Raw genomic sequence first — 25,139 nt, 5'->3', positions numbered from 1 at the left:
GGAATACCTCACATCTAAACCATAACACAGTTGTAGTCGGCAGCAAATCCCAAAAGGGATTTTGTCCACAATTGTAGAAATTATAATATATAATAGTAGTGGCCAGATGCATTTGTTTTCATAGAGATGTGGGTTTATTGTTTTTTCCTCAGTGAAGTCTTTAGAAAGCTGCCTGCTTTTTCTAAGTCCTCTGGGACATGATGCTGAGAGATATTGTGGCTGTCACACCATGAACCTTTCCATAAGGAAAAGTCTCAGATGCATTGGAAAGCACTGCCGGGAGGTGACATCCAGTGACCTGCTCAGTGAGTTCCCAGGGGTCAGCCTGAAGATTCCATCTGTCTCCAGGATTTTCAATGACAGACAGATGAAATAAATACATAATTCTTCCTCTTCGGGATCAATGATTTAAATATGATCAGCCTCACAAAATCAATCTCTCTCTCTCTCTCTCTCTCTCTCTCTCTCTCTCTCACACACACACACACACAGAGAGAGAGAGAGAGAGAGAGAGAGAGAGAGTAATTTACAGAAGTCCTGAAAGAAGTTCCTGGTCACTCCCTGCCCTGCATTCTTCTGTGGGGAGCCCTTTCTAGCAAACCTCTTTCACATAATACATTTGCTGAACCTGTTGTCAGCCTCACCCTTCAAGTTGTATTGTAAACACAGACCACATTTCAATCAGTTTTTTCCATTTACTCAATGCTTCAGATAATGCCTAGTGTGTAGATTTGTTAAATGCATGTCTTTCAATGAGGGGCACCTTGGAAAGAAGACCACAGTATCTACCCTTTTGAGATGTAGCTACTGCTTATATTCATATTCTAATGGGTAATTTCTGTTAATTCTTGTGCTCAGGCTACAGCTCTTGAATAAGACATTTGCTGGATTTGTGGTTAATCACAAAAGGTTTAAATAACTAGTGTGTTCTTATAACAGTTGTCCCAGCTATTCAAGAAGAACAACAAAAAAAAAGTTAGAACCAGGAATCTGACCAGAGATTAATATCCACAGTATATAAGGAATTCAACCAACAGAATAGTAAAAGTCAAATAATCTGATTTTAAAAATGGCAGATGATCTGAATAGATACATTTCAAGAGAAGATACACAAAAGGGTAACAGGTTTATTTAAAAAATGATCAATCATCAGGGAAATGCAAACCAAACCACAATAATATATCATCTCACCCTAGTTAGAATGGCTATTATAAAAAAGAAAAAATAAATAAAATGCTGGAAAAGATAAGGAAAGAGGGGAAATCTCACACACAGTGGGGGATGTAAATTAGTGCAGCTATATGGAAAAGAGTTTGGAGATTCCTCAGAAAAACTAAATGATCCATGAATACCACTACTGGGTATACATCCAAAGGAAAGGAAACTGTTATATCAAAGTGATACCTGCATCCCGTGTTCCTGACTGCATTATTCACAATAGCCAAGATAAGGAATCTGGCCATCAATAAATGAATTGAAAAAGAAAATGTGGTCTATACATATACAATGGAATATTATTCAACCCTTACAAGCATGAAATCTCATCATTTTTAGTAACATGGATAGAACTGGAGGACATTAAGTAAAATAAGCCATGCACAAAAGACAAATACTCCATGTTCTCACTCATATGTAGAAGCTAAAAATGCTGATCCTATATAAGTTGAGAGTAAAATAATGGTTCCTATAGACTACGAAGATTAGGGCAGAGGGGAGATGAAGAAAGGTTGAATAATTGGTAACAAAATAGAGTTAGATCAGAGGAATTAGTTCCAGTGTTCTATAGCACAGTAGAGTAATTATAGTTTTAATAAGTTATTATGTATTTCAAAATAACTAAAAGAGTTTGCATAGAGATGAGAAATGTTTGAGGATATGGAACTGCTAATTACCCTGACTTAAACATTACACATTGTAAACGTGTATTAAATTATACTTTTACCCATAAGTATGTGTAAATATTTCATGTCAATTAAAGGATAAAAAAATTAAAATAAATTGGGGCTAGAGGTTAGCAATATTTGGTTATTTTAGCCCCTTGCAAGTAAAAATGATGTTAAACTCCAACTCCTGTATGCGTATGCTAAGTTGCTAGTACACATTCCTACTTATTTGGTAAGCTTATGCTTTTCAGTCAGAAACAAATTGCTCTATGTAGATGGTGTAGATGATGCTGTTCAAACTTCCCCAGGTATGTGATACAGATTAATGATTTCCAAACTCCTGTACACATAGTACAGATCAGTGGTGTCCACCTGCCTGAGTAAAATGGTTTAGAACAGTGATCCTCAACACCCTGTGTAGATCAGTGCCCTCAACCTTCCACTAGTTTGAACATTTAGCTTACATTTTTAAAGGTGCTAATGCTTGGACCCCACCTTCAAGTTTCTGGTTAGTCAATAGAAAGTTCTTAGATTGCTTTTTTCATCTAAAGTCCCCCTTGAGGTTGTTTCGGGAAGAATGGGACCATCACCACCACAACTCAGCAACTATTCTAAAAGACTTGAATTTTAAAAATCTGACATCTATTTGTTTCCTGGCCATTTTTCTCAGGACTTGAATATCTAAGTACTGAAAATTATTTTAGCTAACTGAAGGATCTTGTGGTGTGAGCTCTTTTTAAACAAAAATTGAGCTCTGATAAATCAATGAACTATATTAAACTCTACTAATTCAGGTGTCTAAGTAAAATGCTAATCTATCAGCAAAGTAGTGTTACATAATATTTTAAGTATGTGCATAATTTAACAATACTTTCATTTTCAAGAGGACTCCATATTCAGTATCATGAAATACTAGGCCTCACATTCAGCAGAAATATTTTCATTATACAGAGAGCTTAAAGAATCATGTCCCTTGATTATCATCATCCTGTATTATAAAAGGTATCTATTGGGGCTGGGGATGTGACTCAAGCAGTAACGAGCTCTCCTGGCATGTGCGGGGCGCTGGGTTCGATCCTCAGCACCACATAAAAATAAATTAAGATGTTGTGTCCACCGAAAACTGAAAAATAAAAAATATTTTTAAAAATTCTCTCTCTCTCTCTCTCTCTCTCTCTCTCTCTCTGTTAATCTTGCATACAGGAAAGTGTTCATAGATAACTATTTTTTTTTCTATTCTAACTAACAGACTTTATACTTAAGATCAGTTTTTGATCCCACAAAAAATAGTGGAAACACAGTTGCTTTCTAATCTCCCCACATCTCTCAATGTTGCCCTAGATCATTATCACCCACAGTTCATAGCAATAGATGTTGCATGTTCCAAGGTGTTTGAACAAAGGTATGATAACCTTGTCACAGGCAATGGGGGAGTGGAAGATTCACACCTTGGTTCTTGTGTTCCAGTGAAAGAAACTCTAAAGTCAAACATAAAAAGCCAAGCAAGAGAATTTAATTATAAGTGAAAGTAAGGAGCAAGCAGAGAACACTCTCAAGAGAGTGGGTCATTCCTGAGGAGAGAAAGACTAAGGGGCTTAAAGCTACTTCCAAGTTTATTACTTTGGGACATTTGTCAAGACAACTGGGGTCCACCTCCAGCTATCTTCGCCAATCCATTGTTGAACGCCTCCTTGTGGTGGGCAGAGGAGTTCTTGATCTTAGTTGGTCATTTCTGAAAGTGTCATCCTGATCATCTCCTTGTCGGGTGGGGAGCAAGGGGAGTGTGGCTCTTCTGTGACTTGATCTTATGTTAATTAAGTTGTAGTAACCAAAGGCTGGGCAGAGCAGCCTCCATCTTAGTGTACCTGTGCTATTAAAGAACTCCCCTACTGGTGTGTTATGTCCACAGCACCCAACTGTACAATGATCCCATAGACACTGTCAGGAGTGACCTTGCTTGTCTTTCCTTTTTGATATTTTTCTTAATTAGCTCCCTTTGTTTCCACCTGTTTACTCTCAGGGTTAGTACACCTATTGTTTTCTGCAAGTTACTTGATTATTCATTAGTCTTAAAAGCAATTTCAAGAAAGCCCATGAACCTGCTACCTGACAACCTGTACCCCCCATCACAGTGTCACACAGAATGCTTTACTTCCCTGAAAGTCCTCTGTTCTCTGGCTACACATCCTCTCCCTACCTCTCACCCTGAGAACCACTTGTCTTATTGCTGTCCGCACATTTTTGCCTTTTCCAGAATATCCTATTTGAAACCACACAGTTTTCAGGCTTTTCAGACTGGCTTCCTTCACTCTGTGATATATGTTTGTGATTCCTCCATGTCTTTTCATGTCTTGAGAGCTCATTCTTTTCTATCACTATTGAATAGTCTGCTTAGGGATGTACCAGTTTGTTTATCCATACATCTACTGAAGGGCATCATGGTTGCTTCCAAATATGGGCAACTCTGAATAAGGATTCCATAAACATTTGTAGAACTTCTTTCAAAATGAATGTTCCGTTTTGCATTCCCACCAGTAATGAATGAGAGTCTCTGTTGCTCCACGTCCTTACCAACCCCAGTGTGGAATTTGGTTATTCTAATAGCACACAATGGTAGCTTATTGTTGCTTTAGTTTAAAATTTCCTAGTGACATGTGATGTTGAAAACTTCTGCATAAACTTACTAGTCACCTAGGTATCTTCTTTGTGAAAGTGCCTATTCATATATCTAGGCTACTTTTTAAAATAAATTATTTTCTTATTGTGGAGTTTTAAGAGTGCTGTATATATTTTAGACACTTGTATCAGCTGAGTCTTTTGCAAATATTTTCTTTTGGTCTGGACCTTCTCTTTTTCACTTTTGAAGAATAAGTCTTAGATACAAAATTTAGATTGATGGGGTTTTTTTCTTAAAATATTTCAGATATTTCATCCTACTCTCTTCTGCTTACATGGCTTCTGAAAAAAGTCCAATATGGTTTACATTCTTGTTCCTTCAGATAATGTGTTTTTCCCTCTGTATTAGTTTAAAACAAACTTTCCTTCCCTCCTTCCCTTCCTCTCTCCCTCCCTCCCTCCCTCCCTTTCTTCCTTCCTCCTCTCCTTTCTGCAGCAGAAATCTAAGTGTCATTTTGTGGTATTTATCCTCCTTGGTGGTTCTCTGAGCTTCCCAGATCATCAATTGTGAGTTTCATGTCGACCTGACTAGGGCTCAGGCTGCTTCCCATTTGCTCTAGCTACAGGTATCAGAGGCTTATTTCCTTATTTTTGTCTCCTCTATTTTCTTTGGTTTTCCCTAGAGATTTCTTCTTAAATAAGGTCTGCGACATGCAACTCTTTTCACTTATTCCCTTGCTACCACACTGCGGCACTACTGATAGGAAAGAAAGGGCAAGAAGAAGGAAAGTATTTTATAATCTAAAAGTGAGATCTCAATCTTTTTACGTTTTTAATTATTGATTATGGTTCTACACAGGGGTTCATTTTGACATGATCATAAATGCATATAGCACATCTTGCTTATTCTTAATCCCCAGTACTTCCCTTTGTCCTCCCCTCCTTCCTACCAGGGGAGGAAGACTATCACATGCATGTCTCCTCCCTTTACTCTGTTGATCTTTCTTCTGCTTGTCTTTATTTTGTTTTTCTTTTTCTGATTGACGAACTCTATTTATACATAAAAGTGAAATTCATTGTGCTGTATTCATGCATGTGTGTCACATAATCTGGACAATTTCATTCATATTCTCTGCTTCCCCTCCCCTTCTCCTTTACCTCCCCTTCCCCAGTGTATTGGATGAAAGTTTGCCCTGTGACCTCACTTCTCTGAGGGCTCTAGGAAGGCTTGCTGATTATGTTTTGTTTGTTTTTTTCAAAATTTTTTTTGTTTTTGTCAGGACAAGAATAAAAACTTTGAGCCTCTTTACACGCTCAACTAAAAACTTGAAATCTTATAATAATACAAATAGAAAAAATAATCAATATTTTTGTGTCATTTTCAATCAGGAATCTAACCTATTTCTCATTTCTGAAGAATAAATATTTTTCAAGATAATGACCACTTATAATTTTCTTGTCTCGTACAGGCAGAGAGAACTGAGGTCAACAAGCCCAGTGATGTCTGTGGCCCATGATCTAAAGGGGCAGAAGCCACGCCAGTCAGCTTGAAGCTTGAAGCTTCATAAAAGAAGTTTCAAGTTGATTTTAATAGAAAAGTAAATAGAGCATTTAAAAACAATGCTTTTTAAATAAATTCCAGTGGTTGGTCTACTTGGGGTTAGTTGAGGAAGTTCCTGGGTTCATTTGCTCAACCTTAAGACTTCGTTTTCTCTATGAGTCAAGGGTTGGGGACATTGAGGCGGATGATTGACATGTAGTATACCTCTGGGAACTACAGGGTGTTGAGGTCTCCTTGGGCATCAAGGAGGCTCGGAGTCTGCCACCAGTGCAGCAGCTTCTTTTACAGTGAATTGAACTGGGAGCCTTCAACATATACCATCACTTGAACAGAAGTCTCTGTGTCGCCTAAAAATTTAAACATTCATTACTCTAGGTGATCACTCAAGGCTGCTTTGGTTCTAAATTTCTGTAAAATTCATACAATCTTATGAGGAAGATCAAATTATTTGGAAAAAAAAAAGAGAAAAGTACCATCTACTTTAAAATTTTGGACTCAGGCTCCCTTTATGGCCAAGGCTGCCAGAGTTGAGCAAATCCTGCAACCTTTTCCTCAACCCACTTTCCATTGGCTTGGTTGCTTTACCTGAATTTATTCATTTGGATGAACCACAAACCCTCTGAAGCCTGTCTCAGAAAATTGGAAGTCACTTAGATATCTGGTCCCAAGTAGACAGTAGAATAGTAGAATCTGCTCCTGCTCCACCTTAGAGCCTTTGAGAGTTTAGATATTCAAAAAATTGTTGGAGAAAAAAATCTCTGCTCTATACTGATACATCTGGGTAAATAGTTGTGTAATTCATAAAATACTAGCTATACTTACAATAAATACTGAGTGTGGTTTAGAAATATTTACAAAATTTATTTTATTATAAATATTAAAATTAAATGTGTTATTTACTAAAGAGGAAAATTTTTGTCAAGGATTTATTCTGTTCAAATGTACATTCCTTTCTGCCTGAATAAGAAAAAAAAAAAAAGATGCATGTTCATCGTGTTCATTGAATAAACTTTACAGTGTTGGCTTCAATGAAATATTTTTCCGAATTGTGCGGGCAAATCAATGTTTGTGGAAACATAATAACTATCACATGCATGTCGTTTGAAAAGCAAAAATGACTGGCAGAATTTGTGGCTTTAAAGTGACGCGACTGAGAAAGGGCCAAAATGAGGGTCCGAGATTTCTGTCTTCTCTTCCTTGCCATGAGAGCCCCTTGGAGCAGGCCAGTTCATCTCCTGTGGCATCCTAATCTAGGAAGCAGAAAGCTTGTATTTGATCTCCAGTTGCCATCCAGTTCACAATTGTATGTGACAAGGTGACCCAATTGAGAGCAGAGACCTCACCTGTTTATTTTTGGGTTTTCAAATTTTTTTGAATACAGATGTTATTACAATGTCACAATTAAAAGATATATTTCAGCATATTTAAAAATTTAAACAACATAAAAATTTAATAACTAATACAACAATTTTCACATGAAAATAATCATCTCCGCCATAAAATTCTGAAGCCCCGTGTAAAAGTGCAGCTACGGCTGTGCCTAGTAATATTCAGATATAAACTAAAATTCAACAATCATAGTTTTAAGAAATGAGAAGTGCATAACACAAATGACAGGGATCATGAGGATTTACCTATCAAAATTATTAAAATTTGATATCAAAATTATTGAAACACTATTGTACTTGTAGTTGTAAATGTGAGATTAATTTTTTGAATTGCATCTTCCACATTCTCCCTTTTTTAAAAGAAATACCATATTAGCATATTTCCCTTCATTTATCAGAGACTGTTTCCTAGATACTGAAGAAATTGAAAACATTTTAATAATAGCCAAAGTGATTTTCCATTTTAATCCTTTTCCAGGAGAGCCAGGGAATCCGTTATTGCTTTAATGCCAGGCCTCTTGACTCCGGCTGTGAGGAGGGTTGGTGTTTGCTGTGGTCTCCTGTCCGCTGGGAGGTGGTCACTGACACTATGGATCAGCTGGTGGTATCCAGAGAGGATTGCAATGCAGAACAAATGCAGGTTGAATACATGCCCTCGGCGGGTCCAGCCAGCTCTGCTGCCACTAACAATTACAAAGGACAAGAGCACAGACACTTGAGCAGCCGGAAAGCTTGACCCGAGCACGGCAGCTCATTTGGCACCACACTTATTCAATACAGTACTGCCCTGTAATTTCCCCTCCATTGTTATCTGTGCGCGTTTACACAGTCTCACCTTCATTATGTCCCCCGTTGCCAGCATTGGCTGTTTGTCACATCTATTGATTGCTCTCAAAGTGCAATTTACATGAATTGCTGGCGACTGTCCTCAGAAAATCCTATCTCCCTCTGAAGGGTTGGAGGCCGGCTCCCAGCACCAGCAGCCATCTCTGGATGTCCAGTGGAAACCAAGGAGACCTTAAACAGCCCACTTCACCACAGGTCCACAGCCAGCCTGCTCCTGGACCCATGAATGTCAAGGTGCTATGACCACAGGGTGCCACTTAGGACCTCCGAACTTCACCAAAGCTATGAACTATGCAGTGGAAAATTGTTTCCCATGATAACATTATGCCAGAAGCTGTCACAGGAAAGTATATCAAAATACAATAGGCTGTAGGTGACATGTCCCTGATCTTTGTGTAGCAGCAGAGCAAGCACCGAGGGACTCAGGTTTTCCTAGTGAGTGCCGATGAATAGGATATTTCATATAACTAACCTTTTTGATGCTCATGACACTAAGAGATAAATACATATGGCTGATGAGGAGAACTTGGCAAACACCACATAGCCAATAGGTGACAACTGAGATTTAACTCAACTGCTTGGCTGTTGCCCATGCGGTCTGTACACCATACACATCTGTGTGGACAAATATCAGTGGAAATCCTCTCTGTTTCGTCAGCTTAAAGATTCCATCATACTTGGTTGTGTTTCATGGAATGTTCTAGAACAATCTCTCTTTTCTTCCTGCATCCTATATCAACTGTGACTATCTATCTCATAATATTGTTCAGATCTCTGAACAGTTTTGTAATATGGGGAAAGATCTTAGAAAAATGAGACATGAACTAATTAAGTATTCATATTCTCTTGTCCCACCCTATTCTGGTCCAAAAAATTTATCGAGGGAAGGGGAAAGGTGTTCAATCACTTAATATCAATAGCATACATAAAAAGAATCCAGCCATTGAAGGAACGTGGCTGAAAAATCCCCAAGGTACACAATGGATATGAAAATTGAAGTTCCAATGGGCTGGTCAGAAGGAATGACAGGAGGTCACTGAGTGTTTCCGTTATTAGTTAGCAAGCATGGTCCATCATTCAGCACACACCACCCTCCCTCTAACCCTTGGAGGGGTGCTAATGTTCTTTTTCTCTACCAATGAGGACAGTGGAGCCACAGAGCATACAGCTGGGAATCTACCCAGCTCTATTCTCTCTAAGCTGCAAGTTCTTGCCACCATCTTTCTTGGGTCTGGTAGGAAGGAGCCAGTGCAAATGGACCGGCAGGTAAACTGAGACATCAGTTGGTTTGGGTTATTTTCTTATCCCTGCACTCAGATTTCCATTGTTCTAATACCCTTCTAATCCTAACTAGTTTGATCTTCACCCAGACACGCACAGGAGAAACCATTTCCCAGGGCACAAGAGGCAAGCAAGCCAAGAGTCAGAGGGTCCGGGCTCTTTAGTGGGAACTGAATGTGGTGGGATTTTGAAGTCATGGATTGACATATAATTAATTTAGATGAGCATTGAAATGTGAAAAGAAAGCCTGGGAATAGATTCCTGACACGCTGAAATGTAGAAGGATAACTTCATTCTCAGAAAAGGTGAGAGAAACCCCAACACTCCAGTAAAATCATAAAGCTGACGGGGTCAGGATCATGGTCCACACTTGCCAGAACTAAGCTAAGAAAGGCTTCACCAGAAGAAGCTTGTTGCTTTCACTCTCAAACTAGAGGGAGAAGCCTGTGGAGCTATACACCATGGCTACCGGGGTTGGTGTTCATTTCTGTCCTCTCCCCTGTGCGGGAGGCTCTCCCGCGAGCGTTTCCTCGCTCCATCTTCTCTTAGATTTCCCTATTTCTTCTGCAGTTGTGGTGGTGATGTTCTGGGAGGTGTTTTGTTTTTCACACAATCATGTGGACTGTGGGTTATTTTCCTAATACACATTAGTGCTAAGAGCAAGGATTGTTCTGTATGGATCCATGGTTTGCATGAATAAGAGAATAAGCCTGTGTTTCATGGAATGTAGATATATGGCCCATGATCTGAAATTGACACCTGTGAGCAAAGCCACCTTCTGAGGAGGGCAACTCTGGGACAGACTTTACGCCACTCTGTCCTGGAACACACACATCTCTTGAGAATGTGTTAGGTTACCTGTCATGAGGTCTGCGTCGGCTCAGGTAAGGGAAAGTATTACCTGAGAAATACTTCCCACCCCTGCTGTGATGGTCAGCTCTACCCACATGCAGGGTCAGGAAGACCAGACAAGGGAAGGCTCCTGTGAAGGAAATCCTTTCATGGGCCCCCTGGGAACTCAGTCCGGCACAGGTCCCAGGGGAGACCAGGAGGCTGTCTGGAAAGCAAGGACCTAGAGTCACCCAGCTCCCCAGTGCTCGTCTCTGCTCAGAACCCAGCATCACCTTCTGCCTACATTCCTCCTAGTGTTCCCCCAGCTGTCCTTTCTCTCCTGTGACCCCATGTATGGAGTGATAATACAGGGATTTTGAAATCAGTGCCACAAGTCATTCAAAGATGGTGGTTCAAGCCATTTAAACACCATGATAAGCAGCTGTTCATTCACTTCTCTGCACTTGATCATCTCAGGCTATTCGAAGAAGAAAGGGTAGATCACATATTAGAGTTTCATAATACACACACAGCCTGTGTCTCTGACAGTGGGAGAATCAAAACCATCAGAAGAGGAAGTGAAGTGTTTAGACTTTAAACATCAGAGTAGAAAACTGAAATAAACCCATTACATCAGCCTATACCAGCTTAAATAACAGAAATGTATTCCTGACAAGCTCCCATCCCTTCCTTTCAATTTATTACATTGATTAACATCCCAAACCATTAATTCCATCTGTGTTTTGTTTCCTTCCTTTCTTCGTGCTGTCACACAGCACTCTGGGGATATGACATCGTTCGTTTTGAAAATCACTGGTTACCAAGGAAAGATTTGGAAAGTATGGGGGAAAAAAAATTAACTCTTTGAACTGTATTCATTTAAGACTCAAAGGAACATCTAGGGTAGGCTGTGCATTAATGTGGCTTTAAATAATGGTAATTCTTTATGATTCAATAAAATGTTAAGGTTTCACATTTCAGAAACTAGCAACCAAGGGCATTTTAAATGTAAATGTAAGTAATTGAATCCATCTAGAATGTTGAGAAGGATTATTTCATGCCATTACTTCTCATATCCTGCACAAATATTTAGTAGTAAAATACCATACTTTACTCTATCAAAAGGTCACAGTTATCGTAAAACACTGATTCTGCACATTGTCTCTGTAGCTGGCAGAACCAACTCAAGATGACCTGAGTCTGTAGTAAGAAACAGAATCAGTTGGTACAATTCACCTTTCCCAAGGATTCAAGGTCACATACAGTTGTAATAGATGGGTCTGGAGCCCATGGACCCAAGCAATGGAGGGCTGTCCATCCACAGCTTCTTTGTATTTCAAAGATTGTCTTGATTTTAATGCTTTTTCTCAATTGAAGATAAGCCAGTTACTAAAATCAGAGCCATGTCTTATGTGGCTTTGGCATCTCAGGGTCCATTCACAAAGACCTTTGTGTGCCTACTAACTCTTACTTGATCTTTGTAGCAATTCTGTGCTGTTCTCTCCTCTCATTGTATAGGTGAAGTTCAGGAAAGTTCAATGTGTTTAACAAATTGTAAGATATAGGACTGACAGAACGTGCATTTGAAATCTGTCTGAGTTTGTGATTATAAATGTATTTGTGTCTTCCAAATACTGTCCTTTTAAATATTAACACAGCATTCAAGTAAGTTCTCTCTCGGGGATGGAAAGTATACACAGGGAAATTAAAATCTGTGTAATATTCACCCATAAAATCCCTGCATGCCCAAATTACTTTACACAGGATCTCTTTTTTTCTGGTTTTTGTGTGGCCTTGATCAGCATCTGTGGAACTCTGAAAAACACATTTTGCAAATCTCATCCACACTGTGCTCACTCTGGAAATTGCTAAGTATACATTTGGTGTTCTCCAACCATAGGCATGCCTCAGAGAAAAATAGGAGAACAAAGGGAAAAATAATTTTAGTGAGAGCATTGCAAAGAGCATTTTCACATTTGAGACTCTTCTCTGCTCCCCAGGACCTCTCCATTGTCCCACCCTGCTCACCAGCCTTCTTCCATACCCTTCCATGAGAATGTGAATGAGAATGCATTTGATATTGTAGATATTATCTCAAGATGCCATTTTGCAATACTTCAGGTCTCATATCCAAGTTCTTTGATGTGAGTTATTTAAATTTAAAAACAATGGCTGAAGATGAAAGAGTAAAAAAGCTTTCTTATACTATTCCTTTATTTGTAAAAAGTAATAACTTAATGTCATATGCGATGATACAGTGAAACATGAATATCTTCAGGGACACTTTTGCTGTGCTATTTCCCACCTAGTAAAGTGATTTGATGGGTGCAGGAAATATTAACCAAAATTCTAATCTAAATAAATGATGTTTATATCAGTCAGTGTTATAGTTTGCTTTAAGAAATCAACAAGAAACCAAGTTAGCCATACATGTAAGCTAACCTTTTTGAAATGCAGATTTTATAATGAATTAAGTACCGAAGTTATTGTGAGTTGATATGAGCCACTAGGACTCTAAAAAATAATTGCATGGTTTTGGACAAATCAAGGAGTCCAAATGAAAGCCCTCTAGAAAAGGAATACAATTGGAATTAGGGTTAAAATATTCATTCAGTCTAGGTGGATATGCCCCTTGGTGTGTGGACCTCAGGTCTCTCTTTTGCAGAAATAAAAGTTCAGGTGAGTCTATGGAGTTTATAGAATTTCTTATAAGTATTCTTTTTGGACTACACTGGAGCCTTCTACTCAAGCATAGTTCTGCCACCATCTCTCAATGTACCATGAGTTTAGAGTTAAGCACTTGGAGCTTGGGTGACCTCAGCAGGAAAACAAGGGTTGGGGGGGCCATGTTGTAAACACATCTTGAGAAAAGAAAGATAACTCTGTGTGCTTAAGCATTAGAATACAGGTAAGGGACATAGCTATTGTTGTATTCAGTTATGGTGGAAGTCAAAGCCATATGAATGAATATATATATATATATATACACAATTTCTATATTTTATATATATAATTTTTAATATATACACATACATAAACTTACTGAAGCACTGGGTCACCATTCAAACTATTTTCCTCTATCTCGTGAAGGCTTGTAGAAACTCATATAATTAGCTAATTTCAGGCTCTAGAATAAAAATCTGTGGAGCACAGTGAAATGCCTCCCATGCTGTAAAGTTAGAATGGCCTGAGTGTGAATCCTGACTCATAGTCCATGTGACTTTTAGGAAGTTACTTAAGTTCTCTGATCCTCAGTCTTCTCATCTCCAAAATCAGTATCATTTCAGTTCTGCTCTCATAGAGGTTTTGTGGAAATTAAATGAGAATCACTGTCATACTTGAACTTTGTGATGTACTTGGAGCAGAACAGGCACTGGGGTAAATATTATGAGGTACTCTGGAAAGCGCTCATGCCCCAGGCTCAGCGTCTGTGCAGTGGTGAGGGGAAAAAACAACCTGGTCTGGGCTGGTGTGGGATAGAGATTAAAGAAACAAGCAAAAGCATCATAGAAAGTTGCTGGACTATTCCAAGGCTGATAAGAACAATGGTGGATATCATGGTGTGCTCCCAACCAGGGAGACCCAACCTGGCTTTGTTGTAAACACTCCTTCCTTGGCACAAATGTGTCACTTGGGTATGATGACAAACTGCAGAGACAGCGCTGTCCCTCCAGCCCAGCTGAAGGCTAGTTTCTATCCCTCATCCAGGTTTCCAGCTGCTGGGTTCACACTGGGCTGCAGTTGGCTTTTTGGACAGCCCAGTGGCTCCTTGGAGCCTTACTGCTCATTCTTTGTTCTGTGGGAAGAACAGGGCCAGAGCTCAAACTAGTCTAGGACACGTCAGCGACATCTCCTGATGGGCAACGGGGTGATATTGGCTTCTGATCCTAATGCCTCGTCCAACTGCTGTTCATCATTTCAGGCTGCCAAGCTGTGCCGAAGTGGTCTAGGGAACATACAAAAAAGCAAAAAGGCTCATCAGAAGCATGGCAGATGATCAACATTGCTCATTCTAAGCCCTGTCTGCGACACCAAAACGAGACCTATTAGGAACCATGGTTGAGTATAAAAATGTGTCATTGTGAACCACGTCTTTAAAAGCCTCTGCTCCTGGGGTGAGAAATGCATATTTTTGTCACCTTACCCTCATCTCAAGCAATTGCATTATCACAAACATAATAAATAAAATGAAGAAAAAAACCCACATATCTCTGTTAAAATAAAACTTGTATACATTATATGCAAATTAACAAATTTAGAAACTTCAAGAAAAGTGAAGATTTGCCAAGACTTTGACCATAACTAACTTTTAAATCAGGATCTAAACTAAGCATCAAAATACAGGTTTAAGTTTTATTCCCCTTCCCACCAAAATCAGAGGGAAAATATAACTTAGCCATTCTGTTTTCTGCCTACCCTCTCTACTGTCTTAATAAAACAAAGGTCAATATGTACTCATGACAGAGGCAGCATCTTTGCTTTGGGTGATGATGGGGACATGAGAGGGCCATTAATAATTCCAATCTTGCGGTATTGTCTGAAACATCTTCCTTTGGTGACTCAACACCGTGGTGGGTTTTAAGCAGACACCTAAGTAGGGCAGCCCTGGATTAGTGCAGGCATACCGTACAGAGCTCAGAAGTTTCCAGGGCAGAGTCCCACAGCTACATTTCTGGGTATATTTAAGCATTATATTCTTCATAGTGTAGGTTAAGTAGACAAGTCATATACTTTTTCAACATTCACTAGAAATTACCAGCAGTACTAAGTTGTATTGCAGTGGGATGGAAGAGTTGAATGCAGTGCAAAAGAGGGTATTGGTTTGATTGAAGTCATTGGTCTACAGTGAACTAGACATTAGAACCTTCTAAAAGAAAAACATACACACCCCACCTCTCTAAAGCCTACCTGTAAGATTCTTTCAAAATCACTTGCTAAATTAACTTCTAAAAAATAATGGAGTGATTAACACATACCAGTTACTGTTTCTACTGATTAAAAAGTATGAATGAATCTATGAAGTTGGTGCTGCTTTAAATCTCATTCTACAGATGAGGAGCCCAAGGAATAGTTTAAATAACTTGCCCAAAATCATCATAGCAGTAGAGTCAGTATTTAAAAATCAATCTCTCTCTCTCTCTCTCTCTCTCTCTCTCTCTCTCTCTCTCTCTCTCTCTCTCCTCTCTTTAGTGAAAACTGAGCTATGATCTGTCAGCTCACCATATAAGGAAAATTACATGGAAAGGTTTAGGCCTATAAAGACTGTACAAAACAGTATGCATAGAAATATTTGTGTGCCATTCATATCAACATGATAATGCAAGCTAATGAATTTGGGAGTGCATGGTTTTCAAACTATCATTATTGTAACTAATAGTTCATGTGATTTAAATATGATGCAATGATGATTGCTGGATTATATTCCTTCTTATATTTTATGTTAGAGATTTATGGTTCCCTGGGTATAGTCTTGAAATCTAGGATATCCCTGAAACAAATAAATAAATTGTATAAAACGATTTCAATTTGCAATCCACCTCCTCATAAATGCTACTTTCTTTCATCCAAATGTCACATTTGGCAATAAAACTCTATCCGATGAGAGCCCTCTCTGCTTTTCATGTCATTGTTTCCTAAATAAAGCAACACATGAAATCAATTGCTCTCTGTAAAATTCAGACTCAGATCTTAACACCTCTGTCTTTACACTGTATTTTTCTTTTGCAAAGGGAACAGCCCTGGGGTATGAAGGGGGGTGGGAGGAGGGGACAATAAACAAACCAAACTAGCAAACAGAGAAACGCAGTCTCTGAGAAATAAATATCCCTAAAGAGGTTGTCTCCCGGGGAATTGCAAATCTCAATCCCGTTCAGAGGAAGTGAGGTCTCCATATTTCTGAGAGTTATTTCCCCCTCGACACAACAAGCATTATAATGAATTAACTAGTTAGAAACTGTTAGGTCAGAGAAACGTCTCTGCCTCTTTCTGAGCACAGGGAGCCTTCCAAGTGACTGCAGTAAGAAGCCTGGTCATCCCAGGATAGGGTCCCTCCTGTAAACCGCCCCTTAGGCTTCTCCCAGATAAACCAGTCCTGTGTTGTGGGTCCCTCTGAGCAGCCTCTTTCCTTCTACCAGGTCCTGGGCAGCTCCATCCGTCCAAATGGGAGCTGAGTTTGCAAGCAGCCAGGGGCGGAGGGGCTGGTGCTGCTGATGTCAGAGCGAGGAGACAGTTGTGATTGGATCTAATTAGACTTTGCAGCAGCAAATAGACAAGCTCCCTGCGTGATTGGCTTCAAAGTGGCTGGTGCCAAACAACTAGCAGAGGTGCAAAAGTAGCAGCCCCGCGTTGGGAGCCCAGATGAAGAGGCAGCCCGAGGAGAGCTCCAGAGCGCTCAGGACCTGCGGGCGCACCTTTCCCAGCGCTTCCTGCCCAAGGAGAGGTTCCTCGCTCCGACTCCCATCGGAAGCTCTCACCCAGCTGGAACCAAGTGACACAGAACGAGTAGCGAGAGCGCTCAGATCTGGGTCCTAAAAAGTGAGCCTGCTCCTCCGATTTGGAGAGGCAGAAGCGCCGCGGCGGCGACAGCCAAAGAGAGAAAGGTGAAATTGCTTAAGGAGGAGCGCCACTCACGTTCTCCCGACTGGGTCTCAGCCATGGCATCCGTCCTGGGGAGCGGCAGAGGGTCTGGAGGGCTAAGTAATCAACTCAAATGCAAGTCCAAGCGGCGGCGGCGGAGGAGGTCCAAGAGGAAAGGTAAGGAGGCTCGCTCTGCGCTCGCCGCAACTCTCCCGGCTCCCTTCGTCCTTCCCGCTATCTCTGGGGTTTGTCTATTTTGAGCAGCTTCACTTTAGGATGCTGGTGGGATGCCGGAGCATTATCAGGGCGCAGGGAGTTCAGATCCCTTTGTAAATGACTGGGGGCTTCTTCAAGCTCAGAGGGGACAGGGAGCCAGCAGCCGCTCAGCCAAAGATTTTTGACAAGAGGGCTGTGGTCCAGAGGCAACCATCCTTGGACAGGAGGATGTTCCCCTCTTCTAGGTACCACTATGCCCTCTCCGTACCCGAGGCTGGCACCGCTTTAGACCCTCTTGGAGGCCACATTATCAAACGGTGCCAAAGGAAACACTCACTTAAGCCAACATACATAAAACCGAGGGAATGAACCTTCTCGCCAGCTCTTCCCATCCAAATTGTCTCAGAGAAAGGAATGGGCAGCCCCTGACGATCGCCTCCCCCAAATTGGCCGGCTAGTTTCTACTTAGTGTGGTGTCCCGTCATCTTGTAAACACTGGGATGTACAAAGAGCACAGGGCTCTCCTTCTTGGAGAAATATGCGGAAATTAAAACATGCAAAGAAATAAGCATTATGTCTTGTTAGCAACAGAAACACCCTGTAAGCACCAGAAAGAAAAAAAAAAAAAAAAAAGGAGAAAAGGCAACTGGGTGACAGGTTGCTGCTGACAATCTGTCATGCTGTGCCTTGTTACTGATATTCTTGGAGATCGGCTGTACTGAAGTTAGTCAGTGTCATCAGAAGCCGAGGGCTTTCACGCAAAGGCTAATTTCGTATAAAATTAGCGATTGCTCCAATATGAGAGGCAATGTCCTAAAATGCCATCTTAGACTGAGTCCATTCCACAGAAGGATTCAAAGAGCATTCTAATGTTGCCCCTTGTTTCTCAGGAAGGAACTTGTATTATTGTTAGTTTCTTATGAGTTTGCAATTGTAAGAGAAAGTTCAGGTCTTATTATTTAAAATGTGTTGATTTTTTTTATTTACAATAGTGAATATAAAGCTATAATGAACAGCTGGAAAGACACAATTCAAATGTATCAGATTTTCCAGTTTTCTATGGCAGAACACATTGTTAAATGTAGTTGTGATCCTACATCCTCCCTGGAGAATTTTCATCTTTGTAATGGCTTAAGATAAGTTTCTCTCAGATTGTTTCCTAACTGCTCTCCAACAGTCCCTAAGTTCTTGATTACTTCTTCCAATTGTAGAAATTAGCCAGTCAGTTTGAAGACATAAATGTCAATAGCAAACAGTCATTAATTATGATCACACATCAGGACAACTGGGAGTAAATACAGCCTGATGAGTTCCTTAAAATGTTTCACAGGCTGCAGTTTTAGGGGTGATTTTGTAATTATAAGTTTAACTCTTAAGTTACTAAAATGTATGCTTGCTATTCATATTGTTATTTGAAAATATTTTGAAACTGACTTGTTAGTGTCTTTTAAAGATAATGCTAACAAAGGGTGATATTTAGAACATGACAGGATTGCATAATGAATATAACTTTGAACACAGATAAAAAGAAACATAATCTTTACACTTGTTCATGCTTCCCAATATTTTTATTTAGTCCATTTATATATTTAATATTCAAGAATCTAGAGTAATATTTCCCAGTAATGCAACCTATAAAAATGTAAGCTGAATGGAAATTGTTACCTTTATTCAAATTTATTTGCCTTACCATTAAATGTCAGACATACTAACTTAGAAAGCATTCATATTCATCGTGGGGGGAAAAAAAGAGAAGAAACCTGAGGGAAGACTTCATTTGCTATAAACCTAACTGCAACAATTCAAAATAGAATTTTTACAGCAAAAAAAGCTCTTTGCCTTAGTAATTTTGACAAGACCAAGTCTCTTACTTTTTACAGCCAAATATTGAAGGGGGAAGGGTCATCAGGTTTAGTATACCAATTCATGTTATGGGGAGACGTGTATGGGGCTGCCTTTCCTCTGGTACCTACTGACAGCTATCATGGCTGGAAAGTCAGATTGCTAAATAGTCACTTTGCGGGGGGAAGTTAACAATTGCAAATGTACAACGGTCAAATAAAAAAATAGCATAACAAACTATGGGACACATTAAATAAGTATTTACATCTTTCTGAGAACATACCGCAAATTTATATGCGGTTCCTAGTTATTACAGATGCCTGTTTTTCTGTTCTACGAGGAACAATGGTGAGCTTAAACTTGTCTTAATAGTCATGCGTCTTCACTGTCCCTGAACCAAATAGCCTCTTTTTTTAAGCTTATCTAATAATTAAACTCTGTTTTGGTTACAATTTAAATTCCCCAAGTTCATGGATGACTGTTAAAAAATTCTAGTAAGGTTGTACTAACTGAAGATGCTGACTATAAGTACAAAGTATGCTTTTCATAAGTGAATAATACAGTTAGATAAATGTTGACCTTTGGCCTATGAAATGTATATTTTCACCTATTCTAATGGACAAGAGTCATTTTTTTTTAAGATGCATCCTAGCATTTAGTTTCCCGGTGTCATGAGATGCTCTTTATTTTCTCTACCTCTACTCTGAGTGGCTTTGATATGAGATGCCTTCTATTGTCAGATCTATTTGCAGACTCTGAACGAAACACTCTAGCCACAGCTGAAGTGTGGGAATGAAACCACACCTTCATTGTTGTTAATTACAATCCCTCATCATTCTGCAAATGAAGTATTTCCCCGTACAAGGTAGTTTTTAGTCACTGCACTACACAGGAACTAGTATATATCTTCAAAAGTCAAAAAAAAAAAATAGGAAAGGAAAAAAAGGTAATATGGGGAAGAACTTCGTCGCAGAATGTCACTTTTGGGGATTCATTGGCAGAAACCTGCATTTCTTTCTCAGATAAACTTTGAAGAAAATTCTCAGAATAAATTTCCCCATCTGCCAGTCCCACTTTGTTGTTTTATCGGACATAGAGCTGTGCACTTTTGCATTTTCTCCTTGTGACATTTTTTAGTTGGAATTTTTTTCTTAGAAATTATTTGCAAAAGATTTGTATTTTTAATTTTCTATAGAAATGAGAAATTCCATTTTTAAAAAATTTGGAACAAAGTCAAGCAATCAAAAAAAAGTATAAGAAAGACTGGGAATATCTTATGTTTACATACATGGCAAAGCAATGTTCACATCCTACATAACATATGAAAGACATCAATTTATCTTGCTTCTATTTCATTTGGAGGCTTTTAGAAAATAATAGTAGCACGTGCAATTTGTAGGAACTATTACCTGCCATCTCTAAATGCCAATAGACTTCACTGCTCATGGAGAATATGGGAGAATGCTTTTTATTTTTCTTTTTTTGTAGTTCTTAGTAGAATTTTGCAAGGTGATTTTGCCCAACCAAATCTGTTATGTGATCATATAAGAAAATATCTATTTGTATTAGAAAACAACTAAGTACGGTTATTATAAAAGTAAACATTTTAAATCAAATAATAAATGCAAGTGTGAAGGTTTTTTTTTCCTTATTAGTAGTACCAGCTCAATCAGGTAGTTTAACAAAACGCATCAAAAACAATGTAGTACATTAAAACAAATAGCTTAAAAATTGATCAATCTCTGAGCCATGGGATAATGTCAGGATAATATGTTTGAGGAATCTCATAAATATCTTTTCATTTACTACTTTACTCAAACTAGTGCACATATTCTGTTTGTCATAGCTGGGGTTTTCTACCTTTTATAAGTGTATCCCCCCCCAAAGTTATGCACTGGAATGAAGCATTTTGTAAATAACATTTTTCTATTATCCTTATTACTGCCTATAATATGTAAAATGACTGAGGTTTCTTGGAATTTTTTCTTAAAGTCTCTTTCAAGACAAACCTATTTGGAAATAGATTGAGAACATATACAAATTCTGCCATTTCCATAAGATAAATTGAAGGATGGAGTTTTAAGTGAGGTGTATCAATCATTCATAAACCAGAAAGAGAAAGGAACTTGGGGGGAACTCTTTGCAATGCTTGTAAACCATCACTGGGTAAGTCAGTTCAGTTGAATTTGAGCATTGGCAATGGGATGTGCCCTTTTTTTAGGCATTTGACAGTAAAACACGTTAACTCTTCACATTTAGATAGTATTCCAGGGGGACTGGTTACAGAGTTTTAGAAAATTGAAAATAAATGTTGAGAGCACCCACACAAGGTAGCTCTCTAAACGGGAAATGATGAATCACGGGAAGGTAGTCGGGAAGGAGCAGGTTGCTGAACATTGTGAAATGCAAATAAAAGTTGGCAAAAGAGACAGAATAAGTAGAGCAGATGGATGGCAGACGCCTGCTTGTTGTGAAATGAAATTCCATGAAAAATTAATGAAATAGAAAGATTGTGCCCTGGATGAGGGTGGAGCGGCTGAACAACTCTCTGTCCCCTGCAATGCCAGCATCACCCACGCCGCTGTCACCCGGCTGGTGAGGGACACAGTCCTTTTACACCGCTGGCTCAAGCCCTGACACACTCTGCTTATCTTGTGCGCTGACAGCTCAAGAGGAAGAACTGGATTTTGTGATAAAATCAAATTGATTAAACTGTTAGCCAGCATCTAATTGTGTGGTTTTTTTTTTTCCTCTTTCTTTTAAAATTTATATGGGTGCCTCTGGTTTCTAGTGACCCGTGTAATAACAGTAATTTGAGATTGCTTCGAGGGCATTAGATATGATGAGTGAACTCGAATTTAGAATAAAAATGTGAGATTCATGCATTCATAGCTAAATAGTGGTGATTGGGGTATGGCAGAGAAGCCAAGCTAGATGAGTGTTATATAAGGAAACTTGGAGAAGGAAACTGTAATTTTCATTTTGGAGGCATAGAAAGGCGATTTATATTGTGTAATTATTTAGTTTTCAATTTTAAAATTATATTTAGATGCTTTCTGTACACATATGTGTTGTGCATGTGTACATTATTTTGCTCTCTGTGTGTATGTGCACAGGAACATACACAGAAAAGACAACTGACACACTTGTGTAATTTTTATACCTACCTGCTTCTTTCTCTAAAATGCTAGAAAGTTATGTCAGTATCTTTGTAGTACAACCAATCTTGGACAACTCCTAAAATCAAAAATTATTATATTGCTCTTCATCATTTAAAAATATTATATCTAAATAGATGTTTCTGTGAAAAATTTGACTCCTTAAACACTTGCAAATAAAAATTTTAAAGGGATAAGTTTCCACATCATAATCAAGATTTTCAAAGCATTTACCCATTTTTAGAAACTGGTACAATAACACAAAAGAAAAACAAAACTCAGCATAGCAATGTACACTGGTTCATGTATTACCAACAGCCCCAATTCATGTTGCTAAGTGTTTTTAAATAAGATGAATCTAAAACAACCCCATCTTCACAATTAAATTGTCTTCCTTCACTCAGAGAAATATATGCTGTAAATATTTGGTTATACAAAGACAACTGTTTATTCCTAGCTGTTATTACATTAAAACTCACATAAAAAGGTACTAATATCAAATAAAGAGGAATTGCTTTCAAAAAGAGAAGAAAAAGTTCTTTTTAAGTTTTCCACCCACATGTATATCTGAAAAATTCTTGTGAGACTTTAGAAAGCAGAAATAGAGAGCTACATTTACAAACTACTCTTCTCCTTGCATACAATACTGCCTTGACCCCAGGACATCCCTGTGTGATGACCCAAGTTGAACTTTTACTTACTTATTTATTTTGTTTGGGAGGAAAGAAGGTCAGGGCTACTGCATCTGATTTCTTGGCTGACTTAGTGTTTGCAATGTCATAGCAAACCTGGCTCTTAGGCTCCAAATGTCCAGTTGCAAATTTATGAGTGAATCCAGTAGCCCAAGAATCACAACCAAAAATTTATAACTTGGAAATTAATTTGTTTGCTGTTTAAGAGATCTGTAATTTTTGCAAAAAATAAATTTGGCCCTTGTAGAGATAACAGACTTTTTCTGAACAACAATATGTATTTGAAAATGAAGAGTTAATCATCTGCGTCTCCGGGGTTTTCTAACTACACTGTGGATATTTAATCATCTTTTATTCTAGTTATAGGTATTGAGTATGAAGGGCAGGAAAATAATTACATTTTATTATGTTATTAATGGGGAATGAATACAATTAGTAGCTTGTTTCTAGTAAGAAAATGGCTAATAAATGTCCTCATTGTGTTAAAATATACAAATGTATTGAAATTCACTATCATTCATTTTAAATTGCAAAAATTGCCAATACTGAATTTTAGCTTTTTAATCTCAAAAAAATAGAAAACAAGCTATATACACATTTAATGTTTATGTGAAGGAGGGGATTTTGTACTTGATTAAGAAATATGTCTGATAAATAAAGCATTCATACAAAGAAAAGTAGCATTTACATTTAAGATTAAAGAGAAATACAATACAAATGCTCCAGTGACTTTTAGATTTTAAGGTAATTTCTTTTGATTCCTAAGAGATGAAAGTCAAAAGCTCTTTTGAACTGTGTACACTTACAATTATGAGATCGAGGTGGGCTTTGCTAAGCTGCTTCCAATGCAGGAGAGCATTAGAACCAGCACGTTTGTGTAACTGCTAATTCGGGACCATGAACATTCACCCTAACAGAATCCTCCTCACACCTTGTGAGATCCAGATCTCCTACAGAATAGAAAGAAAAATCCAGAAGCAATATAAATTCAAAGATTCAATAGGGCAGGTGTTATTTTTAGTATAAGTACCTGCTCAATTTTCTTAATGCTATAACTCAAATCTGGTTACATTCATTCCATTGAGCATTTTTATAACAGTGTCAACAGATAACTCATTTACAACATAGACAAAGGTTTCTTTCCCTGGCTGTTGTTTTGCCATTTGGATAATAAATAAAACCGATACTGCTCAGAATATCTGTAAACCTCTTTCCTGGGGTCTCTAATAGAATGAGTGAATCTTAGGCCTAAATCTTAGCTCGACACTCTCACATGTTGTGAGCATAGTGGAAAGTATTCTTTTAAATACCTTCACCAGGACGTGCTTTGGAGAATTTTATAGATTTAATTAACTTTTGCTGCTCCATTTATTTGAGATGAAATCCCTGATTCCTGTCTCCTACCGCCTCATCATTTTGTAATGTCTTACATGATTTCTCAAATATGTCTTATCAAATGTGATATTAAAATAGACAGGGGTGGGGGACTCAGTTTGCTCATGCCGCACCTATCTCTAGTAGAAAATGCTAACATGAATCAAATTCCTTCATATGATTAAAAAGAAACACAAGTGAGCAGGCTGCTGTTTCTAAGAAGCAGGACTGGGGGCTCATAATAAGCTTGGGCAAAGCATATACCTAGGACGCCAATAACTGATTACAAAAGCAGATTGTGCTAGCCAAAATCCATCGGAAGTCCACAGCTTTCCTCGCTTTAAAATCAATGCAATATTTCCTAAAAGTTTAATTGCATTTGGAGAAATGCAATTTAATAAGCATGACAGAAACGTCAGCAAAATAGATTTTGACCTCCTCGAAACCCCAAGTCTGGCTGAGTTCACTCATCCCTGTCTACAACAGATGCTGCGCTCACATCGGGCTCCTGGCTGTGAAAATAGCCGTGTCCTTAAAGGAAATGCCCACCCTCTCTATATTAGGCTGTGTTCAAGCCCAAGTACTGAAACAGAAAATGCATACAAATGTTCACAGGCTCAGACACTATCTGAAAAGATGTAAATTTAGGGAAGGAGAAACAGATTATTGAAAAATAGCATGTCTTACTAATTTTTAGGTAAAAAAAATGATATGATTTATTCGCAGGCATGAGGATATTTTGTTCATGCTTCAACTCTAAATATTATTTCTGTAGTTAAAACTTATAAAAACACTCTACAGATTCTAACAGAGTTCTAACAGAAAGCAACTTGTTAATCCAAAGCAGAGGGTTCAAAGACAAATTTTTAAAATTC

The 25,139-nt window shown here is 38.5% G+C and overlaps 1 protein-coding gene across 3 annotated transcripts in view; it reads left to right on the top strand.

Moving 5' to 3' along the window:
• The first annotated feature begins 16,767 nt into the window (after positions 1-16,767).
• The window catches only part of Adarb2 (adenosine deaminase RNA specific B2 (inactive)), a 476,386-nt gene continuing 468,014 nt past the window's right edge, over positions 16,768-25,139 (top strand). For all 3 annotated transcript variants that reach the window (XM_076831487.1, XM_076831486.1, XM_076831488.1), the window contains exon 1: positions 16,768-17,159. In XM_076831487.1, coding sequence (XP_076687602.1) covers positions 17,060-17,159 — 100 coding nt within the window. In that variant the 5' untranslated portion in view covers positions 16,768-17,059. The remainder of the gene's footprint in view (positions 17,160-25,139) is intronic.

This window comes from Callospermophilus lateralis, chromosome 13, assembly GCF_048772815.1.
Source record: "Callospermophilus lateralis isolate mCalLat2 chromosome 13, mCalLat2.hap1, whole genome shotgun sequence".
Lineage (NCBI taxonomy): Eukaryota > Metazoa > Chordata > Mammalia > Rodentia > Sciuridae > Callospermophilus > Callospermophilus lateralis.
This window is presented reverse-complemented; position numbering and strand designations above follow the sequence as displayed.